Below are 19,126 nucleotides of genomic sequence, written 5' to 3'. Positions count from 1 at the left end.
AAGACTACTTAAGTGATAGCTGCTTAGTACATTTGGTTTTATAATTTGTGTTTAGCTTTTCGCTCTTAGTGTGGCTGCATTGGTGCAACTTTTTGATGTTATTATGTTGAACTTTGGTTTTTAAGCTGTTCCTGTGAACTTCGTAGGAGTGGGTCTCTTTTCCCAACTTAACCTATGAATAACTAACGACAACTCTTATCTAACTTATAGAGGAACTCAAGTTTTATATATATATAGTTTGTTACTTAAATAAAACTATAAAATTAACAATAGACAAGTCAAAAGAGAAATACATTTACAATTTAAAAAAGAAAAATAAGGAAAGATATATGAATATTGTTACTGTATTAATTTGTTTAAGATTATACTAGAATTATGCAAAAATATTATTATGAGATATATTCAGAGGCTCAAAGAATTATGAAATGTCATAATTCAAATTTCCTCACTATGAAAAGGTGATTCATAATCTCATTAAACATGTGCTAAGGTTATAGTGTTAAGAATTATGGAGAACTATTACAGTATAATTGAAGTTCAACCGAAATTAAGTTAGAAAGGAAACATGCAACCTCACCTAAAACTTATTTGATTTGAGATTTAATTGTAATTTTATAACTCCATATATTCTATGGCTAGATAAAGTATAGAAAGACCCAAATGGTATAAAATCCAACTACACAATATATATTAACCAGTTTTCAGTTTGTTTGTAATCAACAAACTAACCTCACAAACATGTAAAAAGTTATCATGGCACTGGTTAACTGACCTTATTCATTGATAATGCAGAGTTATTTGCAAACAAGGAGAGATTTCGAAAATATAGTGGAGTCTATTGGGAGTAAATGTCTTAAAATAAGATGTTTTGTTTTTTATGTAATGCTAAGTCAGGTTGATGAGCTTCAACCCACTTGTCAAGGTTTGAATATTATGACCCTTAATAAGTCATGGGCAGATTTTGGCATGATAGAAATACTTTTAAACTGCAGCCTTACCAAATAAAATGGATAATCTTACGTATGCAGTATGATCTCTACGGGGCATGTTCAAATAATATCCCACCAAAACAAGAAAGAAAAAGCAATAGCACAATTGTTGAACAATATAAAATAGAACTCGCATAAACATGTCATTGGTCTTTCACTTTAAAGTCATTAACGATAATAAAGGATGGCTTTATCTAAAGACTCATTTAGGCTATATACATATTCCTTCATGTATTGTCTGTCAACAGATTTAGGTGGGTGCAACAATACTATTATGAATTGCAGCTCACCACTACAAAGAACTATCAGCATAATTCAATCCATGCGGTGCAATGTGTAACTTCACTGCTATAGCAGCGATCATAGTAAAAGTATATGAAACAGAATGAAGTCCCAAGTCCTTCAATAAACTGGTCAAGAGATTGGTCCAAGCTGGCTGCATTTGAATTTTGAACTACATCATTGGCATGGAAACTGTAGGCTTCTGCAGAGTCACCTCAAGCATCTTCAAAGACTTCTCAGATTTCTTATCATCACTAGATTATGATCTGTGGTGTGCTTACCTTACTAGTTTTCAACTCATACAGTTTTTCTACAATACGGCCAGCAATTCTCTTGTACGCTTTAGAAGCTTCGCAGTCAGGGTATGCCACAACTATAGGATTTCCTGCATCTGATGTCTCTCTGATTTCTGTATTCAGAGGAACCTGAAACAAACAAAACTCTTACTGAATAATAAAGTGCTTATAATATATTAAAAAATTAAGCAATATGCTTTTGATCTTTACATATATAAATGGCATCATGATGGTTTTGACAAAAATATTTCAGGCAACTTGTCCCAAATTCGATGGGAATGTTGAGAGTTTTTGAGAATCAAGAACTTTGGTACGGCTGCTCTATTATATGAAATAATACGTACACAAAGATAAACCACATCGTATGCCCATGCTTTTTTATGACATTGGAGGCTACTTTGGGACATGAACTTTTAGTAATGCTGGCATTACTAAAAGTGGATTCTTGTAAAGAATTGATAAGACAAACAGAGGAATACAAAGAAAAGAGAAATTTTCTAGGTTAATTTGCATTTTGAATCAGTAAATAATATGAAGGTAATATTGTACAGCTTAAGTTAGCCTAGTGGTGGAGAACTTGTGCTCTTGAAAGAGAGGTCACAAGTTCAAATCCCACAAGGGGGTTAAGGTATGGACGCCTCATCGGCTTCGGCCCATTACCGATCAAAAAAAAAATATGAGGACAATATTGATTGCTTAAGTAGTCAAGTTGAAAAATCAATCAAAGAACATTATCTAATAAAGACATACAATGTTTGAAAATTTCAGCGGGATCAAAAGGGAGGAAGGAATGCCAAAGTTCAGATTCTAATACAGTTTTAAAAGGATTTTTTTTTTTTATTGATACCTTCATAGTCCCACAAATACACACATCAAAATTTGACCAAATGCACTGACATGTGACAATTAAAAAAATATGCTTCAACCTTATAACCAAACTTTTAGTACTATGTTACAAGTTCCAGTGCGTGTTTGGATCTGGATTTGGGTTCAGCAGTTCACCTTTTTTCTTCTCAAGTATGGCACAATTAGCCATCCATGCCTTAGGAACTCCCCAGTGAGCACCATCAGATCTTGTATCAGTCCTTTCACAATGATCAACAATGAAATCAGCGACTCTTCCATTTCATGCCCACACCATGCTCCTCAAAGAGACTTCCTTATCTCTCCAATACTCACCAGTGAGCACCATCAGATCTTGTATCAGTCCTTCCACAAAGATCAACAATGAAATCAGTGAATCTTCCATTTCATGCCCACACCATGCTCCTCAAAGAGACTTCCTTATCTCTCCAATACTCAGCTTATGCTCTTTGGGGTTCTTGTTCCCTCTACTGGGTTATTTGTATTGGTTTCCTGCTATGTCATTGGTTCCCTGACCAAACCCCCCAGATTTGGGTACACTTCACTCCCCATTTGGATTCTAGTGCAATCAAATTGGGAAATTGGCTAGAGTTCTGTGTTAGCCTTTGGGTTCATCCTAAATGAACCCAGGCAAACCCATCAAAATTTTGCAGAACCTGCAGCGAACCTAATGGATTTTACAGCATTTTTTATTGTTTTTTTTGTTTTTTTCTTGTAGTTTTAGGCATTAGACTTTGACTTGGATGCATTAAAACGAATCACTAACCTTACAAAGTTCTTTCTAAAGCATTTGAAAGACTAAAAAAAACTAGTTAATCTCATTGTGAATGCAAAACACAAAAATCATTCATTCTTGTTGAACTTACATTTTTGCTTGCCGTCACAGGAATAGAGTTCAAGACTGATTGATGAAGGTTCCAATGTGGTCGGTTTGCCCTTTGTGACAAGTTTAGGGTTGATGCTCACAGTTGGTAGTAATTCCATGACCAAGCGGTCTCACACCTTAACCTCTTGCAATCAAAGTTTTATGGCAAGTAACTTCAATGTATAAAAAATAAAACTTAATCTTTGAAGTTTCATTATAATTTTAGATTTAATAACTCTAAATCTGTCTTAATAGGTTTCTGGTTCATCTGCATCTAAGAGGAATTGGGGCACATACTCATCCACTCAATAAAGTGCAACCAACTGTACTCAAAGAAGGCAAAGGACTTAGTATACATGAAATCCAACTTGTAACTCCTTTCCCAAAAAAAATTGGCTACAAGGAATGGGACACAAGGATGTGGGATATTGAGCCAGAACATATTGACTTAGATGCTTCCAATTCCCAACTTGTTGCACTTGATGGCGAGAACAAGCTAGCTAGTGAGCATGCAAATGCCATACTACTACTTGTTATTCTTCTAATATACCAGTACTTACATCATCTTATGTTGATGGTGATGATGGTATTATTAAAGACCCATCTCATGTTAAAGCCAAATCAGTGGTGGCTGATTGTTGGCATTATTAGTTTTAATTTTAATATAAATCATAATATTCCAGTTTGATATGTTTTTGATTAGGGGAAAAACAGGTTTTGAGGGGACCCGAAACCCCATACAACAGGTTTTGGAGGGACCCGAAACCCAATAGATTTTATCAGGATCTAGAACCTAACAAAGTAGGCTGCTAAAAGAAATAAACTATGAAAAACCGCAGCCAAAATCCAGTAAAGATGACTAAAACCAGCAACAACCAGCATAGTCATGCCACACCCAACAAAGCTACAGCTCCAAACTATAGCACGAAACAGTAATAATCAAGGGTATACCAAGCACCCTCAGCCAACTATCAGGGTTTTGAAAGGTACCCCTAACCTTCAATAACAACACCAGATTACAGCAGATATTCATACAATTTGAATCTGGCCAGAAGGGGTTTTGAAAGGCTCCCTCAACCTTCAAACTGGGTTTTAAAATGGAACCCAAAACCAGCAACCAAGGGTTTTTCCAGGCACTCTCAACCTTAAATGATGAGCTCATAACTCCAAACACAGGATTTTCCCCAAACCAAAGACAGCAAAAAGACAGACTATGCCCTTTAAAACTATTAGCAACCGTCCTGCCTATAGGATAAACCAGGAACCCACAACTAGAAAAAGGGGGAACAAAGACCCAAAAAACCAGAAGGAAGGAGGCCAAACCAAGAAACAACAAAAAGGAACCAGTCCAGGAGGCAAGCTGGGAGTCTGGAAAAAATAACTTCCAGCCCCACCCAAGGAGACTCCCAAGAGAGAAGAAACCGGCATCCATAGCCAGTAGCAAGAGGAGCACCAAAAGTTGAAGATCCCCAGCATTCCATCTCTCCACCTCAATAGGAAAGAGCTCCACCTCTACAGGACGAAGAATGATGTAGAAAGACAACAACCAGCACTCTCCAGCAGCAAGCAAGAACCAACCCTTTCCCCTCCACCAAATATCCACCTCCATAGGAAATATGGTCACCTCTAACAGACAAGGAGGGGAAGAGAGCAAGAGCCAAGAAACCACTCTCAAAGGTTCGCACCAAAGACAACTCTGCAAGAGGAGCACCAAAAGTTGAAAATCCCCAACATTCCATCTCTCCACCTCAATAGGAAAGAGCTCCACCTCTACAAGACAAAGAATGAAGCAGAAAGACAACAACCAACACTCTCTAGCAGCAAGCAAAAACCAGCCCTTTCCCCTCCACCAAATATCCACCTCCATAGGAAATATGGTCACCTCTAACAGACAAGGAGGGGAAGAGAGCAAGAGCCAAGAAACCCCTTTCAAAGGTTCACACCAAAGCCAACTCTCCACATCCATAGGAGGATAGCCTAACAGAGAAGAACCGAAAAAGGAAGCTCCTTTGAAGAACCAGAGCGCCAAAGGCCAAAACAGCAACAAATCCTCAGCACAAAGGAGAGGAGAGAACACATAGAGCCTCTCCACAAGAGATCCGCCAGGGTCCCAGATCCGCCCAAACACCATCAGGATAATACTCGCCACCAAAGAAAGAGCAGAAAAAAGGCCAATGACAAGCACCACCGCACACCCCTGATGAGAAACAGAGGCCACAAAAAACCCTTGCTAAAACGCCTCCATTGCTGACGCAGCCTCCACTCCTTCCTCGGTGCCAAACTCCTCCACCCACCATTCCAGCAAAGAAGAGCCACGAAGAGCCCCATCAGACGGCTTAGAAGGTGAAAGGAGGAGAGGGATGAGATCATCCTCATCCGCAGCATCGTCTTCCCCATCTTCTGCAACTCCTACACAGGAAACCCCTCCCACTCCCGCTCCCGCTCTCCATCCAAAACCTATTCGGTAATGTATTCCAGTTTGATATGTTGACATTGTAATATTTTTTATTTTTATGGTGATTTTGTTTATCATATGATGCTGTGGTATTCTGAACTTAATTCTTGTTGGAAATATGTATATATTTATGAATTTTTATATGTTTTTGTATGGGCAAATTCAAAACAAACCTCACCCCAAATCTTTTTTGACCAAATCCATGAACTAAACCACCCAAACCACTACCAAGATCAGTAAGTTGGGTTTCTCGACCACGTGTTGGAGGTCCCCAGTAGTATTGTATATTTTTTTTGGTTCTTCCACTCTGTGGGCCTGCTTGGAATTCTCTTCCTCAAACTCTCTATTGTAATCAGATGTGCTCTCAAGTCCCATTGTCATACTTTTAGTTACCCATAGATATTGAGATGACTTATTTCTTTCTTTTTAGACATATCCAAGACGAATGGCCAAGCTGGGGCTAGACCCAGCCCAGACCCAGACTCATCTAGGTTTGTTTATGGTTTTTAGTTAGCCCAATATCAAAGCCTTAATAAATTCAAGTCTCACAATTCTTTTCCATAATTAATCTGTAAGGATTGACATCAACTTAATTAAATAACATATTTCAATATAGTTTTTTAGGACTTTGAAAAGAGATCTGGCATTTTCATAGTCGTACATACATACACTTCAAAATTGCCTAGTTTTCCACATCTCCGCACCTATCTTCTCTACCCAACCTGTCCTTTGGACAGTATTGCCTATTTTCTTTTACCATTCAATACCTTAGCTCACATTTTCCAACACACTTGCTATCCTTTCAAAGGTAGCAAGCATATGATTTTCTGATTGGATAACTTTGATTCTAGAGGTGGTTGTTGTTTCCTTGATTACGTTTGATGTTGGCATGGGTGTCCTCATTATTTAACAAACTAATTTCACTTAGTGTATTAACTTTAAACTTTGGATCATACTACTCCCCAGTAGCAAGAAAGAAAAGTTAGATTGCAGTGACAAAACATAAAGGACAAAAAGAATTAATGCAATTTCAAAATCAGTATAAGGGAAAACAAGGGTAAAAAAGAGCAGAAAAGAAATGAAAAGTTCTAAGTTCTCCATAAAATCAGAAGTTTTACCTCTCCAAGGAATTCCATTTCCATTTCTTGAGCTGTCAGTTGAGCTCCTTTATTTCCAAAAATGTATGAATCTTGACCACAGTGAGGACATTTAAAGCAGCTCATATTCTCTATCAGTCCCAGTATCTAAAAGAATTTGCAAGAAATAATTTGTCAGTCAATGTCAAACATCTAGTTGATATAGCGCAAGATATTTCATTGTGCTGCATTATAAAGCTTTCATTGAATATCAAGCAAGCTCCTAAATTTTTGATGTGGGTCTTGGGAAAAGTATGATCAACATGTAGAATTATGCAAATTATGCTTACAAGATAGTAACAAAAAAGACAAATGCAGAACTATTTTTGGGCACTGAGATTGCAATAGAAAAGGGCCGTCTCCTATATAAGTAAAAAGGAAAATCAACAAACAAAATAAAAATGTCCCCCATTGTAGCTTAGGTATTTCTGGCATTTCAAGTTCAACCAATCAGGTACCACTTCAACATTTAATATGTTACATTTTGGAAACAACATGCATGCCATCATTCTCACAAAGGATAAAATATTATCCTATTAATCCTAGCTGCATTCAAATGCAACCAAAACTGCTCATATTGCAGTCAAATATAAACCACTCTTTCCAGTCATAGTCTACAATTAATTTAGGGATACATCTAAAAGGCAGTTAATCCATTAAGACCAAAATATATTCCCAAATATTTTGCTGAGAATAAAGCCTTACCGGCCTCTCTATGAACAAATCATTTTATATTATAACGTGTAAAGGTACAATCATACTAAGCCCTTTATGTCAAGACTCAAAATATAATTGAGGATTGGCTCTCACTAATTATAGTAACAAATGCTATTAATTGTGCCCAAACTCCATTCAATTGTCAATTAACAGATCAAATTTTTAAAAATCAAACCCTCTATCTTATATTGTAATATTTGTCCAAGATACAGTTGTAAGTTTTTGTTATTGGTAATAACAATCAGGAAGTAGAACGGCTAGATTCACATTATCAAAACACAAATGGAAATAAACTGTGAACCTTATAAAACATCGTCTCTATAAATGTCCTTTCAGATTTTCTATTTCACATAGTTCCCAAGCAAACACCAGGTAATGCCGCATCCTGTTTGGATGTTTGTCTTGATAATTTCTAGGGTTTCTTCAAATTATGCTAGATTGTTCAAAATTCAAATATTGATCCAATTCAAATTACTGTTTGTAATCCACTATGAATTGAATAAACTTGTAATTTGAAAGGTCAAAAATCAGCAACATAAAATAATTTCAGATTTTATTTTGGGCTTAAAATGATAGAATTTCTAGAGATTTTCCTATATAAATCCTACCATGTATTTTAATTAAATTGATTTACGTTGCACAACAAAATTCAAACTTGATCAAGAAACAACACAAACTTTGTTGTCAGTCCTCTTACAAATGGGAATATGATCCAGATGGCCTTTTGGCCACAAATTGTTACATTAAATCTTTTGACGATTTTGGCAGCATTTTTTCCAATATTAGTCTGCTCCAACGGTAACAGGATTCCCCCCTAAAGCAAAAAGTTTGTAAGGGTATCAAGTACCACCAACAATGGACCCATATACAAAGGTTTTCAACTTAATGTTTTAGACACAACTTATAATTCAACTTCTTCAGAAAACTAAATAAATTTTACAACTCATAAGAACTGAAACAAAACCTTTTTGCTATAAGGTCTAAAATACAATTTTATACATACTGGAAAATTTTAATTAAAAAGTACCTACAAGATCAAGGATATACAATTAATTTGATCCTCCAAGTACTACACAAACAGGAAATCAAATTATCGAGTTTAAATAGTGTTGAAGCCTTCAAGATTGCATGTTTTGTTGTCAAGCTCATTAACAAAGAGGAATGAATAAGGGAAAAGATAAATAATGGTTATGTTCTAGTTTGACCTTAGCTAGGATACTAATAGATGGGATTGTTCTATGACTTGTCTGTGTAGGGCATGTGTAATGTCCCCTTTTTGGAGGACACTGAATCTTGCCTAATATACTTGTAGAGTTATTGCAAGTTATGTATATTCAGTCTGCTGTAGTAATTTGGACAGATTCAATTTGATGTTGTTTCCCTCTTCAAATGCACAGGTCTGCTGTTTATATCAATCTGATCTGCTACCTATACTCAGATATATATATGTGTATGAGAATCCTTTCTATTCCATCAGGTCTGATTCTCTGATTATTGATTTAATGTTTCCTCTTCTTTTCCTTCGATGCCTGCTTTATTATTGTTTGCAGATTTGTATTTGTGTTCTGATCTATTTGATAAATGTTCATATCATTCTTCCAGATTTTCTTATAATTCTGATTTAGGTCTGCTCCTGAATCTGCTTTTAACGCTTCAGATATTTTGTTCTACTCCATGGATCCTACCTTCTTAAATGAAAACTTCTCCACTTTATATCCTCCAATGTAAGGGAGAGTCGCACCTCTTCATAATGGTCACAACCTTTCACAATTAGCACCCTTCGAAAGGGTCACAACCTTTCATCATTGCTGCCCCTTTGAAAGAGTCACTTTCTTATCTTCTTCCCATTAATGCTTCCTTAATTCCTTTTCTTCCTTCTTTCTTCCTTTTTCCCTTATTTTTCCAAATGAAGTTCTCTTCTCTCCCTTTTATATCTCATGTTTGGCGTTTCATTCCATGCCTTTTGACACTTCATTAAACTTAACTAAATTTTAATTATATTAATTTTTTTTTTATTCTTTTATATTTTAATTTATTATTATCATTTATTAATAAATCCTATTTCAACAATGGGACATTACAGCATGATTGATACATTTTTGCATTATGAAAATGGCATTTCTTGCCAACTAAGACTTAACTTGTATTCAGCAGTACAATGACTGTAGCATACCGACTTTGCCTATGGCAGTCCTTGTATACTAAACAAGTTGTCCAATGTATGAAACAAGATAATCCTTGATTGTGGCTTTGATTGTGAAGATACAGAGATTTGCAACAGAGGATATATATTTTATAGATTTTATGATCATGAATCATCATTAGCCTATTACTTCCTTAGACTTATAGTTTGATGGGGGTTTGGTAGCAATGCCCCTCATGAGGGTTTGGGGGCAATGCTCCTTGTGGGGTCTGGGGGCAGCCGCCAAGCCCAAATGAAAACCTTCATTGCGCACACTATTTTCATATTTTTTGGTAAATCCTAGATGGGCATGTCATAAACCAAACAAGCATTAAAAGGTTCTAAGTTTTTTAAGAAAAGTAACTAAAATGGCTGAGTATAACTTGTTGGATTTTCCAAGAATTGGCGAGTCTCCCAGACTTGCCGAGGGTCACTCGTCTCAGGACTCGCTGAATCGCCTTGGGACTTGTTTGAATATACGCACCAAACACTGAGACGCAATGTTACATCCCACTTGTTGCCTAGATGTTTTTATGCTATATTTACGCAATGCTACTTGTGCCCTAGATGTTTTTATGCTATATTTACGCAATGTTATTTGTGCCCTAGATGTTTCATGTTATATTTTAATTTGAGTAATGTTATTTGTGCTAGTATGATGAATGATGACTCGCAACTTTTATGTTGATAATTTGATATTAAACATGATGGTATTAAGATGTTTACCTTTGTTGTTAAATAATGCAATGACAAGATTTCAGGCTAACTACTTGAATTGGCCAAGTGTGTGCAAGAGATCGCCGTCCTCCGAGAAGGGAGGGGAAGTATCATCAGGTTGGGATATAGCGAAAGAGAAACTCAATGCCATCTGAAAACCCTAACCGTAAGTTGAGTCAAATTCTCTCATGTTGACCTTGTTTCCGTCAACTTGTGCCAAATAACCCTATTTTGTCTAAGTAGATGTTTAGGGTTTCACCACTCTAGTCATAGAATTGGTTTTCCAAGCCAAGTTATTATCATTATTTTATTTATGAAAATTTAACCTCATTGATTGCTTATACATAAATATTATATATATATATCAAAGTTACAAGACTCGAACTCGGCAAGCTGATTTTTGACTCGAACTCAGACTCGGCGCCCAGACTCAGCCAAGACTCGGCAAATTGAAAAACCCAAGAAATTCAAATTTTTTTGAGGATTTAAAACCTGTTTCATGCATCCTTTAATAAATAAACATTAAAGACACAATAATCTCATCAAATAGAAGCACATACACAAGTTTACATTGATCACATAAGTATAAATGCAAATTTTAGGCTTGAGCTGAAGGAAATAAGCTAAACTAAATGACACATTAGAAATATAGATAGTGTCAAATGTCTACAAAATTCATGGAATATGAAATCCATGTCATCAAAAGTTCAAAACATATATCAAGTTCAACATAAAAGCTAGAGCCTAGAAGTCTAAGGCTCAGAGGAGCCAATATCAGTGATCACTCGACCACGCAAGTGTCCTACGTGTGCACCTAAGATAGGTCCTGGAACGTTTTGTAGCCATGATCTCTGCCTGTGTCTCAGGCTCAGGATCAGCCTCAATGACATCCACATCCTCATCCAAATCATCCTCGGTCTCGAGGTCCTCCAATGGGTCTCCTCATGCTCTAGCATCCTCCTCTGCCATCACTACTGCCTCTACCTCTCAATCCACCTGATCAACCCATTCTAAGTCTTCATCACTGAAGACAGCATCATCAACCTCAATGTTCCACTCTGCTTGTGGATCAACCTCCTCTAAAGTGATAGGAGATGTGTCAGTGCCCAAGATTTGTCTGTGAAGGAAGCAAAGGTTGTAATTAACAAACACAAGATCATTCGACCTTTGCACCGCCAACCTATTGCGCTTTTTGGAGTGAATATGCTCGAACATGCTCCAATTGCACTCACATCCTAAAGCACTACATGGCTGGCTCAAAATACAAACTGCAATCTTTTGTAGATTTGGCACCTTATTACCAAAGATCTCCCATATGCATCTGAAACAAAAAATAATAAAAATCATTTATATTCTAAACTTTGAGATTATGATTATGATAATAGAATCATAGATAGAAAAGTTTAAGATTTAAATTTTAAACTATGCCTTGATTAGATTTTTACTTGACATCATTTGTGTCCGGTTTTGCTTGCATATGTCTCGTGAGAAGAAGTCTCCTTGTACATTCCTAAACATCTCTATCTCACGGACTATGTGTGCTCCAACTGATGAATCAGGTGACATTCGCTCTACAACTTCGTAGAGCCCACTCCAAACCTCATCATCGGCCTTGAAATCTGGGCGAAATTGGAATGTCGGATTAAGGTAGTAGGCAGCTGCATGTATAGGCCTGTGAAGCAGATTGTGCCATCATCGATCAATGACCTCTCATATGGGACCATACTTAACCCGATTCCCAAAATAAATGGCTCTAATGGCCTCCTTCACCCTGTCCATATACTCATAAATGTAGCCCATTGCGGACTTCTCTCCATCAATAACTCGTAGGAGAACAACAAGAGGCTCTATGAACTGTGATCACAAGTTGAAAGTTGCAATATTAACCTTTAAGTTTTAAATAAACAGGTGTAAATAAAAATAAGGAAATGAAATGGAAATGAGAACAAAAATGAAAAATATAATAGATAATTACTTGTACAATCTCCTTGGCCGGTTGCCAAAAGCTATGCTCATCAAAAACCCGATCAGCCGCCTCAACCCCTGCAGTAGTCTTTGCATATGATGATGCAGTCCACTCCTCACTTACAAACATGTGTTTCAATCCAGCCTTGGACTGAAGCAAGGATTGAAATGTGAAAAAATTTGTTGCAAATTGGGTAATTCCTAGACGAGACAACTCTTTCTTATTTGTGAAATTTCTCATAAGGTTGAGGACCCAGGCATGATTATATATGTATTTACAAATATTCCTTCCAATCTCTACACATGTTTTAATCCATGGAAGTTTACCAAGATCGTCCAATATGAGGTCAATGCAATGAGAAACACAAGGGGTCCAAAACAAGGTGGGGTGCCTCTCCATAAGAAGTTTACCTGCAACAACACAATTTGCTACATCATCTATCACTATTTGCACCACATTCTCCTCACCCATGCCCTCCAACACCCCACAGAGATACTCAATATTTTTTCTAAGTTGTCGGTACGGGTATGGTATGCCAGTACGACAATTTTTTTTTTGTGGGGGGGGGGGGCTGGGTACGTTTGGGTACGTCTGTACAAAAAAATGTAAAAATCATAAATATATACATATATGCAGTCTAATAAGTAGAAACAAAAATTAAATTTAGAATCCCACATATCATCCATATGCTAAACAAAACTTGGAACTATCATATATGATATAAATATAACAAAATTACAAATTTACTGTAAGTCTAATCTAATATGATATATCCATTTGTCAAAATTTGAATGTTATGATAGATATATCGAATTCATTGTTCATTGGTTCAACAATAAAATAACACAATTAATAATCAGCAATAGCATCATATGGGTCACTAGGAAGATCAAGATCAACATCATCATTGACATTAGATGATGTAGGTAGAGTAGTGGAACCACATGCAGCCTCACTGCCACTTGCACTAGCAGCAAATTGGCTATTGGACTCCCCAGAAAGTAAAGATTGTGTGGCAGCTGAAAAATCCAAATCAGTTCGCTCTGGATCTACATCCCAAAACTTTGTGCTCCCATCCTTGTACTCATTTTGTTTATGAGTAAGAAGGCGCAAGTTTGAATGCACATAAACTAGCTCTTCCACCTTACTTGCTACCAATCAGTTGGGTTTTCACTTAGTGGATAAAGGAGTATGTGCTCCAATTTCGCTCAGATGAAGAGGAACTAGCAAGCTATTGAATAATTGACACAAAGTGAGAGGGCGACAATTATAAAATAGCAGAAAATATAAATTTAGCGAGCAATAAAAATTAAGAAACTAACTTGCGATAAAAGTTTGATTGCAAGAGTTTGAAGGTTTGGTGATGTATGGCCATTGAGGTGCCACCAAGCATGAGCATCCTTCTTAGGCTTGTCACGGAGAGCAGAAACACTTTGACCATTCGAGGCTACAAAATCAGCAAACTCACTTGTCATTAAATCCTCCATTCCAGAATCGAGGAAGAGTTTAGCAAGTGTTGTCCTACACCCTTCACTGACTTCTAAATCTCTATATGGTGGCACCCTTGATGGCTTAGCAAGCATTTCATCACTATAAAATTTGAGAGTCAATGTAAACGCAAGCAGATGTAGTGGGGTGGTCATTTTGTTCCACCGCTCAACACAAATTGATTGAACCTCTTTGAAGAAAGTTTCTTCGAGATCTTGCTCTTTTGCATTGATGATGACTTTCATTTTCTCAATCATCGAGTCAATGCCATCATATACCTCTCCCAAACATGGGTGATCCATGTCAGTATAACGGATCATACTCATGATGGGCTCAGTGAAACTAAAAAGATATTCCACTCGAACCCACCAAGTGTCATCTAGGATCATGTGCTTTACATTTGTTGCCCTTTGAATATTGGATTGCCTTCATAGGGACCAACTTTGACTAATTACCATGCTAGCAAGTGGCTCCCCGACTTCACAAGTTGCCTCAAGACGATTGTGTTGGATGCAAATCGAGTCTCAGCAACCTATTCAAAAATTAAAAATAAAATTTAGAATACAAAGAAGACATGATCAAAAAATAAATAAATTAATGATTACTAAAGTGAAATGTAGATTTTAAAAATTGAAGTGTTTCAATTACCTTTAGCAACTCCTACTGTGAAAAAAATCTGAAAATGGCATGTGACATGTTATGGTTTGTGATGAACATTTGGATCTCTTCAGCCTCAGCATAAATTTGTTTGGTCCAATGTATTTTCCTACGCATCTTTTGTAGCATGAGGTTGAGAGAGTGGACAGCACAAGGTGTCCAAAAAATGTGTTCAAATAGTGTCTCAATCAGCATACCTACAGCTCTACAATTCTTTGCATTGTCCGTTATTACTTGGACAACATTTTGAGGTCCCACAACCTGAATGCATTGTATAAGGATGTTAGTAATAAATTGTGCATCCTTCACCTATCCCTCACAATCCACAGCTTTCAGAAACATTGCCCCTTTAGGGCACACTGCAATTACATTAATTAATGGTCGATTTTTGGTATCCTTCCATCCATCAGAAACGATGGACACCCCTGTTTGTGTCCATGAATTTCTAAAGGGAGCCAATGCATTGTCTATGCTTTTTACCTCCTTTGCTAGTAAGGTGCTACGCAACTTCTCATAACCTGGCCCTGTGTACCCTTGTGGAGCCTCATTTACCTTTCTCAATATATCCTACCAATATGGTGATCATACCACATTAAATGACAAACTGTTTGCATATAGACATCTTCCAACGGATTGAACTGCAATCTCTCTAGCATCATTCTTAAATGCTCTCTCTAATGGTCCCCTGCTTCTCTTCACAATAACAGATTCTTCACTAATTGGGTTAAAAAATGGGTGGGCTCTCTACCACAATATGAGGAAAATTACTATAAGATGGAGAAGTAGGGGGCCTCTTTGATCTACTTCCTCTTCCTGTCAACAAAGGATGGTTTGAGGCACAAACAACTCTTGCATCTGCTTCCTCTTGCTCTCTAATATATCCTGCTATTTCTTAAGGTGACATCCCATTTCCATCGTTTCCTAGACATGGTTTGATTCCTTGTTGGGGAATGGCACAAAAATGGGCTTTGACACGACTGAAGGAGCTAGTTTTTTTTCACACTACAAAAGTTGCATATCCAATTAAATGTTCCACCACCTTTTACTTGGTCTATTATTTTGACATATTTCCATAAAGGTGAATTTGGGTCGGTTTTGAAAGTCCGTTGAGGAATAGAGCTAGCAGTCGTTGCCATTATGATTTCTACAACAAATTTAAAAATAATTATTAAAATTTAATATTAAACAATAGATTATAAATGTTAAATATTTAAATTTAATTTAAAATGAAAGTGAACTTATTATAATTATGAAAGTAACCTATAACAACATTTAAATATTTACAAACTTCTAAATTACACAATAACTTATTAAAATATACCTATTTAAAATAAATTAAATAATAATACTTTGATTTGTATTTACTAAACATTTTAACTCGCAAAATAGTTTTATTATTTATATATATTTAAATATGAGATTAGTTTTACAATATGATTTTAAATAAAAACAAACAAACTAATAAAAATATGATTTTTCATTTTAATAGACAAATATGATTTTAATTTTTTAATATAAACAAACAAATTAAAATAAACAAACAAATCTCAAAACAAACTATAGAAAAGAATTTATTTATTTTTATTTCATACATGTGCTTGTCGTAGCGAAAAGAATGGTCGTCGCGCCTCCTCTGTGCCTATCATCTCGCCTCCTCTGTGTCGTCGTGCCTCTGATGTGCCGTCGCTGATGTGCGGAAAGAATGGTTTTTAGTTTTCACTGTGCATGGAAGGAATGGTTTCCTCTCTGCCTCTGTATTCACTCTGTGTTTTTTAACTTTCGCTTTAGGGTTTAAAATGTTAAACGACGCGATTCTACCCGTGAAAAGTCAATAAAAAACCCTCAAAATTTGTGCGTGACGCGGATTCGTAAAAAAAACCCCATGGAATCGCCACGTCTACATCAGATGTGTCGGGATTCGTGGCTCAAAAAGCAGATTCGTTTCAGGAGGAAAAAATCAGAACCCTGTCCAAATCCACAGGGATTCCAGGTCGAATCCGAATTAGATACTTATTGTATCCGGATTAGGGGGAAAATGTGAAGTACCGGTAACTTGCATTTTTTTCATTCCCAGAAGCATCAATTGACTTCAAGAACACTATGCTACCTAAGAAAGAAAAAAAAAGAGATTCAATAAAATAAAAATTAAAAAACTTAATCACTAAATCAATAATAAATATACTTTACAAAATACAAAGTACAATTACCTAATGAGAAGACAAGAAAATTCAGCAGTGTTCTATTTCTTTTGTCGGTCCAACCATCAGTCATGATGGTGCGACCCTTCCTCCTCAATAAGTCATGCTGCTCGGCAATTTTGACTTTAACATCAGCCACCTTTTGACTCAAAATAGGGCCTTTTATCTCCTCATCATTAGGGGCTTTGAACCCCTGACCACAAACAGTAATGGCATCTACCATAATTTGCTAGTATGGAGACCTAAAACAAATTAAATAAATGGAATAATTATTTACTATTAACTATTAAGTTTTACTTGTAACTTTAAAAGTTAAAATAATGAATGTGGCATACTCTTAATTTCTTAAATTCTCAATTTCTTAAAAGAAAAAAATTAAGACAAAGAAATCAAAATGCTAAAGAATACCTCATTGCATGAAATGGAACGTTGTTGTAGAGCCAAAAGTCTCCAATTGCCATTTTCGCAGCATCATGCTTCTCCTTATTCCAACCCATGCTCTCAAGTGATGGTTGGGCACCTGGAATCGTGCGTGGAACAAAAAATGAGTCTAATGTGGATTTATTTTTACGAATATGAGGCCCAATGCTCACACTCGCACTACCACTACTTCTAGATGCAGGAAATGGAGGTCGAGGATTTAAAGAAGCCTCTCCACCAATAGCTGCCATTTCTTCCATTTGCTTCCTTTTTTCTTCTTTTTTCTCTTCAAATTCCTCTAATTGAGCTTGCACTTCACGTATAGCCTCAGGGGGTGCTCTTTTGCATGGTTTTGCATCATGGCATTCTATTTGTGCAATGTGATATTTCAACCGGTTAATACCTCCCCATTATATTTTGTTTCTCCTTTTTTTGAACCAGGGATGCATGTTTCCAAGCCTTATCCTTTCTAACTTGGCCTGCCTTTTGGGCACCACTTCCACTAGGCTAAGACATTATGCTGCAATATATTATAAATAAAAAAAATCAGCATAATGCCTCTTATTCTAATTACGTTAAAACCTAAATATAAATAATAGAAAGAAAAAACAAAACTAGGGTTTCAACTTTCATATTTTTTCCATCAATATAAAATAAAACAAAAACAAAACAAATGTACAAAAAAATTGAAATATGAAAGTAAGAAATTTATAAAAAAAAAAAATGTAACTTACCTCTTTAAATTTGCTCCAAAATTGAAGAAATGCACCTTCAAATTTGTATAGACCTCTTTTGAATCCTTCTTGAACTCCTTTAAATGCTTGAATGCAAGCTACTAACTTGCACAAACAATCAACAATTGCAATCTCCTCTTCAATCTATCTGCTGGTCTGCTCTTCAATACCTCTATTTTTTTACTCATATCCCTCTTTTTCTCTCCTCCTCATGTTTGCAAACAAGAAAAATGACTTTTTAGGGTATGGGAGAAAACATATTGAACTTTTATGTCACTTAAAACAAAGACATTATTATTTTTTTGTGTTTTTTAAGTGGTACTGGGCAGCAGAGTCTGCCGCGGGACTCGCCGAGTCTGGCAAATCTGATAGACTCGGCGAGTCTAAGTCCAGGGTCCTCTGGCCTCTGCAAAGGTTACCCGCCTCAGGACTCACTAAGTCTAGGCCAGACTCTATGAGTCCTGGAACTCTAATATATATATATACACACACACATACACACTCAATATATAAGCATGAAATTAAAACATAAATATTCAAAAGCTCCCTACCGCATGACAACAATTGAGCTAATGGAGCTGAAAGCACAATTGCAAGAACTTTTGAACAAGGGGTTGATAAGACCAAGTGTGTCGCCATGGGGGGTGCCAGTGGTTTTTACCAAGAAGAAAGACGAAACCCTCCATCTCTGCATCAATTATAGGATGTTGAATAAGCTGACAATCTGGAACATCCTTTGCCTCACATAGATGATTTATTTGATCAAATGTGTGGAGCAGCGGTATTCTCTAAGATTAATCTGCGCTCAAGATACCATCAGTTGAGATTGAGAGATAAGGATATCCATAAGACCACCTTTAGAACTCGTTATGGGCATTAGGAGTTCACGGTCTTACCGTTTGGGCTTTCCAATGCCCCAACTGCTTTCATGAATTTAATGAATAGTATATTTCACAACTGCCTTGACAAGTTCATTTTGGTATTCCTAGATGACATCCTAGTATATTCTAGAAATGGGGAAGAAAACCTGCAGCACTTGCGAATTGTTTTACAACGCTTGCGGGAAAATAAGTTGTATGAGAAACTATCTAAATGTACTTTCTTTCACAAAGAAGTACAATACCTAGGACATATAATTTCAGCTAAGGGAATAGCAATAG

The 19,126-nt window shown here is 36.4% G+C and overlaps 1 protein-coding gene across 2 annotated transcripts in view; it reads right to left on the bottom strand.

The window, feature by feature from the left end:
• Positions 1 to 1,110: 1,110 nt before the first annotated feature.
• LOC131067968 (iron-sulfur protein required for NADH dehydrogenase, mitochondrial) overlaps positions 1,111 to 19,126 on the bottom strand; it is a 161,735-nt gene continuing 143,719 nt past the window's right edge. For both annotated transcript variants that reach the window (XM_058003148.2, XM_058003147.2), the window contains exons 7-8: positions 6,870 to 6,995; positions 1,111 to 1,696 (exon numbers count right to left, since the gene is read on the bottom strand). In XM_058003148.2, the coding sequence (XP_057859131.1) occupies positions 1,526 to 1,696; positions 6,870 to 6,995 (297 nt within the window). In that variant the 3' untranslated portion in view covers positions 1,111 to 1,525. The remainder of the gene's footprint in view (positions 1,697 to 6,869; positions 6,996 to 19,126) is intronic.

The sequence above is a fragment of the Cryptomeria japonica genome, chromosome 6 (genome assembly GCF_030272615.1).
Source record: "Cryptomeria japonica chromosome 6, Sugi_1.0, whole genome shotgun sequence".
NCBI classification, from domain to species: Eukaryota; Viridiplantae; Streptophyta; class Pinopsida; order Cupressales; family Cupressaceae; genus Cryptomeria; species Cryptomeria japonica.
This window is presented reverse-complemented; position numbering and strand designations above follow the sequence as displayed.